The sequence below is a fragment of the Schistocerca nitens genome, chromosome 11 (assembly GCF_023898315.1).
Source record: "Schistocerca nitens isolate TAMUIC-IGC-003100 chromosome 11, iqSchNite1.1, whole genome shotgun sequence".
NCBI lineage: Eukaryota > Metazoa > Arthropoda > Insecta > Orthoptera > Acrididae > Schistocerca > Schistocerca nitens.
Window position 1 is genome coordinate 123112079 of NC_064624.1, and position 12127 is coordinate 123124205.

At 39.1% G+C, this 12127-nt stretch overlaps 1 protein-coding gene across 4 annotated transcripts in view; it reads left to right on the forward strand.

The window, feature by feature from the left end:
- The window catches only part of LOC126213295 (coiled-coil domain-containing protein 50), a 184551-nt gene extending 180201 nt beyond the window's left edge, over positions 1 to 4350 (forward strand). For 3 of the 4 annotated variants that reach the window (XM_049940969.1, XM_049940971.1, XM_049940967.1), the window contains 2 exons: positions 1678 to 1826; positions 3221 to 4350. In XM_049940969.1, the coding sequence (XP_049796926.1) occupies positions 1678 to 1826; positions 3221 to 3366 (295 nt within the window). In that variant the 3' untranslated portion in view covers positions 3367 to 4350. Of the gene's footprint in view, positions 1 to 1677; positions 1827 to 3220 lie in introns of those variants that run through there. The other variant, XM_049940968.1, reaches the window with a different exon arrangement.
- Positions 4351 to 12127: the final 7777 nt, after the last annotated feature.

Below are 12127 nucleotides of genomic sequence, written 5' to 3' on the forward strand. Positions count from 1 at the left end.
CGAACGGCTGGAATCCTTACCAAATCCATTACCCCCGGAAACCATCCTTGTAACCATTGATGCCACTTCCTTATACACAAATATCCCGCACATCCAGGGCCTCGCTGCGATGGAGCACTTCCTTTCACGCCGATCACCTGCCACCCTACCAAAAACCTCTTTCCTCATTACCTTAGCCAGCTTCATCCTGACCCACAACTTCTTCACTTTCGAAGGCCAGACATACCAACAATTAAAGGGAACAGCCATGGGTACCAGGATGGCCCCCCTCGTACGCCAACCAATTTATGGGTCGCTTACAGGAAGCCTTCTTGGTTACCCAGGCCTGCCAACCCAAAGTTTGGTACAGATTTATTGATGACTTCTTCATGATCTGGACTCAGTGAAGAACAACTCCAGAATTTCCTCTCCAACCTCAACTCCTTTGCTTCCATCAGATTCACCTGGTCCTAGGCAAAGATCCCCCCCCCCCCTTCCCCCCTCCCCATGAAAGTGTCATTTCTGGGATTTGGGTAAATACAGTACACACGTCAAGAGCAAAAATGAGTAGACATAAGTAACTGAACTATGAAATGAAATAACATTAGACTGGAAAATTCTTCGTGCCAGTCATGTTGATGAGTAGTGCATGTCCTCCACATCTAGGCCACTTCACACTGTCATCAGCTTTAAAATGTAAAGAAAAGTAAACTGACAACAGTTGTAATATGAAACAGTGCACAACTGTTTCTTTAATGACACTGACTCATTTGATTTATTTACACTCCATTTGTGAATCACAGCATAAGTCCTCAAAGCAGAGAGGTCGGTGGCACCTGGTACAGGTTACATACTGTGAACAAATCCTGTTACCAGCGTCACAGCAGTATTTCACAAACCACCTCACTCCACCCTACAGTACTTAGCATTGGGATATGAAATGTGTGGAATTTAAAAGCTTTGTATTCAGAACGACTGCATACTATCAAAATTGAGGCCCAGATCTTTGTGCAGGATCAATTGTTGGGGTTAATATTTCTTGGTGTACTTTCTGCCTTAAAATACGAAGTTGAGTTTGTGAGGGATACAGTGTGTCTGAAGTCAAAGCAACTCAACAGCCACTGTAAAAAGAGCTGTGTACACGACAATACAGGTTAACACTAATAGTTTTCTTCTTACTGACCATTCCGTTTTTCACCAAGACTATTTTCCATTCTAAATTTATAATTTACAAATTCTGCCAGTGTCCTGAAATAGATGGACAACTCGGTTTCCTTAACATCTCACCACATGGTCCAGAGCATTTTTTTTTTCTATATTACATAACATGGATTCCATTGTTAATGGACACTGGGAAAGTGTTTGATTTTCAGCTTTTTGGTTTGCTCAGTTTCTGCTTACAGTACTTCATTGTTGAATATTGTGTGTGTTCTGTATCGCCATTGTGTTGAAATAACAAAATTTTTATTCAGTTCAGTTAGATCTCGCTTGACCTAGGTGATTTTGTTGACAGTATGCTACTGATTGTTGGTATAGATTAACAGAGAAGTATGCCTTTGGTGATGAGCCTACTTGTGTATTAAAAGCATATGAAAATAGAATGTATGTGTTTAATTTTCAGTTCTGTATTTTCTGAAAAGAAACAAGTCAGGCTGTGCTTGAGATAGGTTGTGCCAAAAGACAATTTTTTTTCTCTAGGTTGCAAGCTGGCTACCAGTATCCAGCTGAGGAGGAAGAAGAGCCACATGGTTACAGAGGCTCTCCAAATTCTATGTCGCCTACAAACATAGCAGCAGCCATTGATCCGACCTACAGAAGAGGGTCTGCACACTCACCGTCCCTTATAGGTGATTGCAGAACAAGAAATTGGTTGTTTAAATTTGCAATAATAAATTTCAGTATCTAAGATATCTTTGTGGCAGATTAAAATTTGTGGCACTCGTACATACAATAAAATTGGATTCTTAGAAATGTCTTGAATGGAAAATTCCTGGCAGGTTAAAACTGTATGGGGCTGGGCTTAGAACTGAGAATATCACATGAATAGCAGCACAGGGTACAAGATTGATGCTGAGTGTGGTGGTTTTTGTTTTGTTTGGGTGTTTTTTGTTTTGGAACCTATTCAGAATTTGAAAATCTCCATTAATTTAAGATTTGACAAAATTTGGAAAATCTATTTTAAAAAGATGCTGTATTCTGGCTTTTAAAGGAGATAACCTCCTGGAGGAGGTCAGGATTGTGTGTTAATGGTGTGATTTGGAAAACCTTAAAGTTGTATGTTATTGGGTACACTTTTGTGGAATCGAAACAAAGGCCCAATCATCCCAATGGAAACTAAATGAAGGGCAAAGACCGACAAAAGTTTGACACCTTCAAACACATATGAAGGGTCTTCTCATTGTTGTTAGATTACAATAGGATAGTGCACAGAGTTCCTGCCATGCAGTCATATGGTTGATAATGAATACTATAGTCTGATCACAAACAATGGCAATTATTCGTGCAGCTCAAGACATGGATGGGGACCTCATTATTGCCAGTTCCAAGCACAGTTACAGTAAGTGCACGCGCTTGAAGAAAGCATGTATTTTGCAATTTCTCTCAATTGCTTGTGCAGAATTTGTCCATTACCACCAGTCAGCCTTCAAAACTTGCACAAATGGAATAAAAATTTGTGAAATAACTCGATAGGATTGCGTTTAATGAGCACACTGCCTATGAAATCCACAGCAGAGCGCTGAGAACAAAGGTGAACACTCATGGACTGTCTCAGAATGCGTGACGCTGATTCGCAGAACGAGGGTGGCGAAAAAAACAGTCATGTTGCCTTGGCCACCATATTTGCCAGACATAGCATCCTGTGACTTCTTTGTAATCCTGAAGCTGAAGGGAAGTGTGAGAGGACATGGCTGTGCCGCGATGATGATGATGATGATGATGATGATGATGATGATGATGATGATGATGATGATGATGATATCAAAACAGAATAGCTGAGTGAGCTGAACACTGTAATGAAAAGTGAGTTCTGGAAGTGCTTCAGAGCTGGGAAAAGTGTGGCACATGATGGGGATTATTTTGAAGGAGACAGTTGATGTTGATAAATAGGTTCTTTAAGGAAAATAAGAATTACCATTACTTACTGATCACACCTTGTATAGTATATTTAAGTGTGTGTGTGTGTGTGTGTGTGTGTGTGTGTGTGTGTACACTGTAAATGATACTCTTTGTTGTTGTACAGAGTGCGTAGACCTGGAATCACCGCCCAGTCCTGCCCTGCCGTACATGCCGATCCAGGGACAACGCCGTTGCCCTCCCCAGCCGGACAAACGAACCAGCCGCAAGGAACAGCAAGCTGGGAAGCGAGATGCCTGCCGCCAGCAGTAACTGGAGAACATATTGTACGATCCAAAATTTCCTTGAGCAAATTAATAATCTGAAAGCTGCTTCTGATGTGTGCGCAGTTTCCTAAGTGCGAAAAAGGAGCCTTCAGAATGTGACAATTAGTGCAACATTCCTAGAGTTTTTTGTTGTCATGTAGTGCACTGGGAAAGCATTCCTCTTTCTCTCCACAGAGTTAACTTAGACTAAATAAAGCAGCTACTTATTTTATTGTGGCGGTATAAAACATGATTTCGTAGTGTAGTGTTTCCCATAAAAAAATCTGAGGAGCCTAAAGTATTGGTTTACCTTTGTTTTAATAAAACTAAAGGATTCAGGATCGGAACATTAATTTCAGGGTGGGTTGACAATTGGTACATATTTGCTTTAGAAAAATGTTTCAAATACAGGTAACACGGTATTAATAAATAGCTATAATTGAGGATAACACTGAACTTACGACTCTTGCTCTTGTAAAAGTTACTTGTTCTCACTGGGTGAGATTAGTTACATGCTAGCTGTTCCAGCCATATATTCAGTTTCAGAATTTTGTATCGTATAATCACTATACATTGTTTAATTTTTAGTATATGTACTTACCGTGTGTGTGTGTGTGTCTGTCACGTGTGGATATTTATTGTAATTAGCTTTCACTCAAACTGGCTTAATTTTGTGTAAAGATAATATTACTTAATGAAGCTTTTAATCAGTAAGTGTTCGTGTTGCTTGTTGTCACATTTGTAGCCAGTGACTGGTGTCAATTTCATGTAGTGTATCAGTCCTCAGGAATTTTGAAAATGAAAAGTAACTAGTTTAAAAAATTATTTGTAAGTATTTTTGTAATTCTAGAGTTTGTGGGTGTATGTTTGTGATCCACACAGAAATGTGAATTGTTACTGTAGATATTTATGTATGTAAATTGGAAATGTTTATTTTATTTATCCTGACTTTTTTTACAAACTATAAAGGATGAAAATTGTCAATGTGAAATGTTTGTTAATTTAACTCTGCCCTTAAATTTCATCTTCTTTCCTGCTTATGTGACACCTTGAGGGTTTTAATTTGTTGCACATGCATAATCACTAATAGAAAATTTTAAAAGGATATCACAAACACTACCTAAAATAGTAGCAAGATTAAATTACTAGTGTTATGATGTACAGCTGCCCTGACAGCATTAGGGACAGACTGGAAAAGTAGGTAGATTACTTCAGTTGCTAAATAGTGCAAGCTGGTATGCCTTTGGCACTGTAAGTGGAAAATGACTTTTCTGCACCTGAGCTTGTGAGCGACAGCTGTAAGACAGGTCCGTGTGCTCTTGTAACCCACTCTGCTAGGTAGTACTTACTGTTGCCGGACAATGAAGATATTGTGAATTTTATTCCTAGCTTCTGGTTGTCGTCATTGTTTACAGTTGGATGACTCTATTACAGATCCCACCCCAGTCTTAACCACGATGATAATGAGAATTCAAGCTGCCAAAATGAAATCACTGTAAGGCTTGTAGAAGAAATTTTTCATTATATATTTTTCAGTATATATACTGTCGACAAAAGCAAAAAAGGATAATGGAATATAGTTGAATTAAATCAGATACTGCTGAGGGAATTAAATCAGATACTGCTGAGGGAATTAAATCAGATACTGCTGAGGGAATTAAATCGGATACTGCTGAGGGAATTAAATCGGATACTGCTGAGGGAATTAAATCGGATACTGCTGAGGGAATTAAATCGGATACTGCTGAGGGAATTAAATCGGATACTGCTGAGGGAATTAAATCGGATACTGCTGAGGGAATTAAATCGGATACTGCTGAGGGAATTAAATCGGATACTGCTGAGGGAATTAAATCGGATACTGCTGAGGGAATTAAATCGGATACTGCTGAGGGAATTAAATCGGATACTGCTGAGGGAATTAAATCGGATACTGCTGAGGGAATTAAATCGGATACTGCTGAGGGAATTAAATCGGATACTGCTGAGGGAATTAAATCGGATACTGCTGAGGGAATTAAATCGGATACTGCTGAGGGAATTAAATCGGATACTGCTGAGGGAATTAAATCGGATACTGCTGAGGGAATTAAATCGGATACTGCTGAGGGAATTAAATCGGATACTGCTGAGGGAATTAAATCGGATACTGCTGAGGGAATTAAATCGGATACTGCTGAGGGAATTAAATCGGATACTGCTGAGGGAATTAAATCGGATACTGCTGAGGGAATTAAATCGGATACTGCTGAGGGAATTAAATCGGATACTGCTGAGGGAATTAAATCGGATACTGCTGAGGGAATTAAATCGGATACTGCTGAGGGAATTAAATCGGATACTGCTGAGGGAATTAAATCGGATACTGCTGAGGGAATTAAATCGGATACTGCTGAGGGAATTAAATCGGATACTGCTGAGGGAATTAAATCGGATACTGCTGAGGGAATTAAATCGGATACTGCTGAGGGAATTAAATCGGATACTGCTGAGGGAATTAAATCGGATACTGCTGAGGGAATTAAATCGGATACTGCTGAGGGAATTAAATCGGATACTGCTGAGGGAATTAAATCGGATACTGCTGAGGGAATTAAATCGGATACTGCTGAGGGAATTAAATCGGATACTGCTGAGGGAATTAAATCGGATACTGCTGAGGGAATTAAATCAGATACTGCTGAGGGAATTAAAGAGGGAATTAGATTGGATCGGGTGGTGCCGGGGGAGTTGGATCGGGTGGTGCCGGGGGAGTTGGATCGGGTGGTGCCGGGGGAGTTGGATCGGGAAATGACTCGCAAAGCAGTAAGAGTTTTGCTATTTGTGCAGCAGAATAACTGTCCATATAGTGGGGATATAAAAGTAGGCTGACCTTAACAAGAAAAGCATTTCTGAAGAAGAAAATAATGTCACTACCAGGTGTAGATTCACGTTTCTCCTGAAGGTGAAACTTGCTTTCAGATTAAAACAGTGTTGGACCAAGACTTTAATTTGGGACCTATGCCTCTAGTGGGCAAGTGCCATACCTACTGAGGTACCCCCAGCATGACTAATGACCTGTATTCACAGCTTTTTTGCCAGTGCCTCATTTCCAGCCTGCTGCAAGAAAGCGTCCAGTGGAGACACGGCTTAGCCACAGTCTGGGGGATATTTTCAGGATGAAATTTTCACTCTGCAGAAAAATGTAGGAGATAAGGTACTGGCGGAAGTAAAGCAGTGGAGATTGGTTTAGCCCTGCTTCAGGCGAGCTCATCCAGTAGAGAACTTGCCCACAAAAGGTGAGGGTCTCTAGTTTGTCTGTCAGGCATACAACTTTAATCTACCAGGAAGTTTCAGATCAACACACACTCTGTTGCAGAGTTAAAATTTAATTTGTCTTCAGTGTCGCCATGTATGGGGTATGGAAGGAAAACGTGGGACATGCTACAGGAGAATGCGGAAGATAAGGTAGGTAGATCGAATATCTAATTAAGCATTGAATAAAATTGGGGAGAAGAAATTTGTCACTCAAACTAAAATAAGGTATCAGTTGATACAATACAGTCTGAGACATTAAGGGACAGTTTGGTATTGGTGAAAAGTGATGTAGGAGGGGTTGGGGGTTGAAGATTGTAGAGGGAGAAAGATATGAATACAGTAAGATTGTGGATGATGTAATTTGCAGCAGTTACTCGTGGAGGGATATTATAAAGTAACATGGAGAGCTGTGTCAAACCAGCCTTTGGAATGAAGACATGTTCAGCAAATTTGGGGCTAACTGCAGAAAATTATGGGTGTTTGTAATATTGCACTTGTGTGCCTGTAATAAGCTATAGTAAATGTGCTGAGAGGAGATAACTGACAGTCGGCATTAAACTACGAAGCGCAAATGGCTGCGATAGGCAGGTACAGTGAAACCCATATTTTAAGTTTTTATGGGATTGAGACTTGAAAATCATAAAACTTAGGAAAACGTCAACACCTCCAAAAATACAAGCCAAAAGGTGTAATTGGCATATGTGATTAAAAATCGTAATCACCAGATGTATAAAATAGGTAAAAGTGAAGGAAATTAAATGTAAAATAGTCTTAATACAGTAATTTCTGGTAATGAATTTCATCAGTCTGTAAAAATCAGATGTTCAACATAAAGCAAACTTGTCAAAAATTGAAGTTGCCCACTGGGTGCAATGTGTGAGCTATATTCCACATTCTACGACCATAATCCACACATAAAAATTTGCTTTTTTGAGACGTCTTCCCTTTGAGTTGACTCGGAAGCAAAACTTGATGGTGAATTGAACTGAAAACTATGAAGTAAACGGAAAGGTGTCTGAATTTAACATGAGGGTTTTTCCCCCATTTTGTAGCCAACATCGGTGTAATTGGGTCGAGTAGACTTCAAGCCACATACGCACTAAGCTTGAAACGTTTTTTCTTCGAGAAACGTATTTTCTTTCAAACATGTTTCTGGCTACTTGATGTCACTGGTCAGAAAAACCTTTTGAAACAAGGTAATGTCTATCCATAGCAGTGTCGCTACAGATCAAAGAAAAAGTTTCAGGCCAGCTACTGCATGGCGTAAGTGTATGTTGTCGTGTAGTCACTTTTTCTGTTGCTGTGTTATTTTTTCCGGGAAAAAAGGCATTAGATAAAGCACTTTAGAGTAGTTGTCGACGTACCAGGTTGACATCTGCTTGTGGAACATGATGCAAGCAGTAGAACAGCAGCAATTGAAAAAGATCTGCAGAAAACTGCAGCTACATTTGGTAGAAAACCGACACACTGTAGAAAACAATAAGGTTGTACGTCATAGCTAGCTTCGAAACATGAAATAAATACTCGAGGCTCTGGAATGAATCTCTTGTTAACAAAAAAACTAACAGCATGTCTGGTTGTAATTGCCTTCCTGAAATTTCTCTTTTTCTAAGAAACTGTGATTCCATGTTTACCAGGAATTCAGATCATTCGATATCAAAGTGAAGTTACGGAAACTAGAACTGTTTACATATTCGGTTTCCCTTCCAGTTCATCGTATGTTTTTGCTCACCAAAGGAGACTACCCAAACTGACAGATTTCTTATAATCAGATTTCATTAACCACTAACAAGTACTCTACAAACTCTCCATCAAATTGTGTCGTAGTTGTAAAATCAATTAAGAAATTCTTTGAGAAATGCAACCTTATTCTGTAAAACTACAGAATAGTGAGAGATACTTACAGCCTGAGTCACAAATAAAAGATTGCACGATGACAAAAAAAAGCCATCTGTGTGTGTGCGTGCTCCTTCGAGTATTAATGATGTTGCATTATTTGTATTGTCTGCCACGTCATATCTACACACGAGGACACTAATACATGCCGCTACAAGTAGCGTTGTAGATGATTGAATACACTGAGAAATGTTTGCTGCCACTGTGGACAGAAACATGCACATGAAACGGACGATACAGAGCAGGAAATAACATTTCCAACAGAATAGCATTTCCTCTGTGCAATGGCATAAAATGTTCCCTAAATTCTGCCATCACCCATGGTGAGAATTCTTCTGTTTAGCCATATCCGTTGTTAGTAAGAAGGAAACTGGAGAAAGTCGAAGGAGACAGCGAGCAAGAATGTAGAATATAGTAAATCTTACTAGGAAGAAACATAAATATGGAATTTTTAGCATTGATATTGTCTAATTTTCCATGGGCTACAAATTTATGGTGTAGAATTGCGAAAAATGTAAAATTGAGCATGTAAAACAGTTCTACTGTAGTTGCAGGAACACTGACATGCTATAAGGCTGTAATGAATTTGCCTCCAGATCGCAAAATTAGTTATCAGTGTAGACTTAAAACTGCATTCGTAATATGAACTGTGTGTCTCGGCACCCACGTAGTAAAATTTAAATTGTTGGATGAACACCACCCGTTTACTGTGAAACATGCATTCCAAATATCTAAAGAGTTCTGTTCGTATCAAACTAGTTAAAGAATCTTTGTTCGATTCAAAGTATTTTTGTCAAACTATCGAAATACCAGATAGGAATATCAACAATGTAGGAAAAGACAGATACTTACTGCAGACACATAAAATCGGTTGCTGGAGTTCGTGGTTGCGTGCGTGCGTGTTAGCTTGTGCGTGTGTGCTTTTCGGAAAGTAGCAATGAACATAATGTGAGAGCTACTAGGTCTTGTGCAGTGTATGAGGAAGAAATCTTGTCATTTCATTTGATTGGTATGTACTGGAAGTTTGTACTTTGCCTCCAGAGGCCATTGTTGACAATTGCTGGTGACGTTGCGTTCTTATGGAACAGGTTCTGCAAAGGTTAGCAAATTACTGGAAACTCAAACTGAACTGCTTGCGAAGCACTGGGAGCATCACATGCGGCCTTTTGGGTTTGGTTCCATTATTTTTTGTAAATAGGTACTCCTGTCCATGATAACCCATGTATAAAGTCAAAACAAGTGCCACGGTGAACAGATAACTCTGCCATTTAGAAATGTTTTGCAGCCTTACTGTTGAGCTCTGTCCATTTATCAATGTGAACCAAAAATCTCAGCAGTGGTGTTGCATTGAAATGTGGAATTGTATGCGTGTTAATTGAAAACGCACACACACTACATTGCTATTTATGGTCTCCTCATTCCCACAAAATAGTAATACCAAGGCCGCCGGCCGAAGTGGCCGTGCGGTTAAAGGCGCTGCAGTCTGGAACCGCGAGACCGCTACGGTCGCAGGTTCGAATCCTGCCTTGGGCATGGATGTTTGTGATGTCCTTAGGTTAGTTAGGTTTAACTAGTTCTAAGTTCTAGGGGACTAATGACCTCAGCAGTTGAGTCCCATAGTGCTCAGAGCCATTTAATACCAAGGCCTGTTGTGTCTGTGTATGTGCGGATGGATGGATGGATGTGTGTGTGTGTGTGTGTGTGTGTGTGTGTGTGTGTGTGTGTGTGTGTGTGTGTGTGTGTGTGTGTGTGCGCTCCTGGGATTGGAATGACTCCTTACCCTCACCCTTAAAACCCACAACCTTTCGTCTTGCCCTCTCCTTCCCTCTTTCCTGACGAAGCTAGAATTTTGTGTGTACGTTTGTGTTTGTGTGTGTCTATTGACCTGCCAGCACTTTTGTTTGGTAAGTCTCATCATACAGGTGTTACATAGATGCATCAGATTTGATTCTTGAAAGAATAAATCTACCTCTTACAATTGCATAAAAAGAAAAGAAGTATTGTAGTTTATTTGGAATAAAAGTATGTGCTTAAGAAAACACATTTGAAGGATAAAGCTATTTATTACACAAAAAAATTTATTACAATTTTATAGAACTAGGCCTAGATATTGTTACTTAACAATTACCTCATTTTGTAGGCCTAATAAATTTATGACAAAAATGTTTTCTTATTGTTGATAGGTTTAAAAACTTCATTTAAGAAACTTTTTCAGCAAAATTGAACTCTTAGTACAAACGGTTACCTTGTTGTTTGATTTCTGGTGTTGTTACCTTAGATAGTACTTGACTGAATTTAACAAAACACGAGTTGCATCTAGTTTAAAAAGTGTTTCCCTTTTTCCTACTGACTTCAGAAACTTTTTCGCAGCCTCCTCTTCAGCAACCTCACTCTGGCAGATTCCCAAGTAACGGTATTGAATTTTGGATAGGGTTGGCTTCTTTTTGTCACTTGGAATGTCAACCAAGACAAATAACACAAGTTTTAAATCAGACTTTTCAATTTTATTAGTTAGGCTTAACTCAAAAGCACTTCCAATATTGTCTTGCGATTCAGATATTGCAACAATCTTCTGATCAGACTCGTCAGAACTGCATATTTCATAGAAGTGTATGCATCTTTTTGCATGTAATGTTTTAACTTTGGCCTCCTCAGTAATAAATACTGACACCCATGTCATTAATGACTCTGCTGTTTTTGAAATCAGTTGTGTTATAAGGCCGAAAGTGATGGCAGCCCTGGATTTTAGGAAACGCTTATAAATTTTTCCGTCTTTCATCCAAAATAGGAATGTTATGCTCCACTGTTATCTTATCAACCCATAGTGCCTTAATTTTAGAAAAATTCTTCAGAGTGTAGTCATAAAAGTCAATTGCGTTGTTAATAACTTTCCTAGATCTAACAGCTGTCAACACGCTCCTCTTCAGTGCACCTCCAATGCCATCCATGGCTCCTTTACCATGTGAACTGGCAAAAAAATTCCACTCAACTGTCAATCCAAAGTCTCTCCCAAAATAACATAGATTTGACAAAGTATATTTATTTTTGAACTGCCCAGCACAGTTGTCAGAAAATATAAAAACTCTTTTAACTTTAGGAAATGCTTTTTTAATCTCCATTATAACAGTTTTAAGAAAAGTCCACACAGAATATGTTGTGTGTGAAAGGTCATTACTGATGACTGCATAGGACCCGACTTCATGGTTTGCAAACTAAATGCAGAAAGCGCAGATAGTTACTGTGAATGCGCCCAGTGTGCACTCTGTACCACATCTTGTGAAATTAGAGCATAATTCTCTGCAAAGTCCATTTGAAGAACACATTCTTCATCGTCAAGGCTGTTTTTCTTTCCTTCGAAGAAATCACTCTGCTTTATCTTCACATAGCAACGTTTTTTTTTTTTTTTTTTTTTTTTTTAAACTGAGGCAATTTGTCAACCAGTGATGCTAAGGCATCATCGCAGCTCCCTGAATGTTCACTAAGACAAGGACGATGTTTCGCATCATTTTCCCATTGCTTCCAGACAATCTTTTTATTTAAGTCAAAGCCTACTGGGATAAATTTGCTCAATTTAA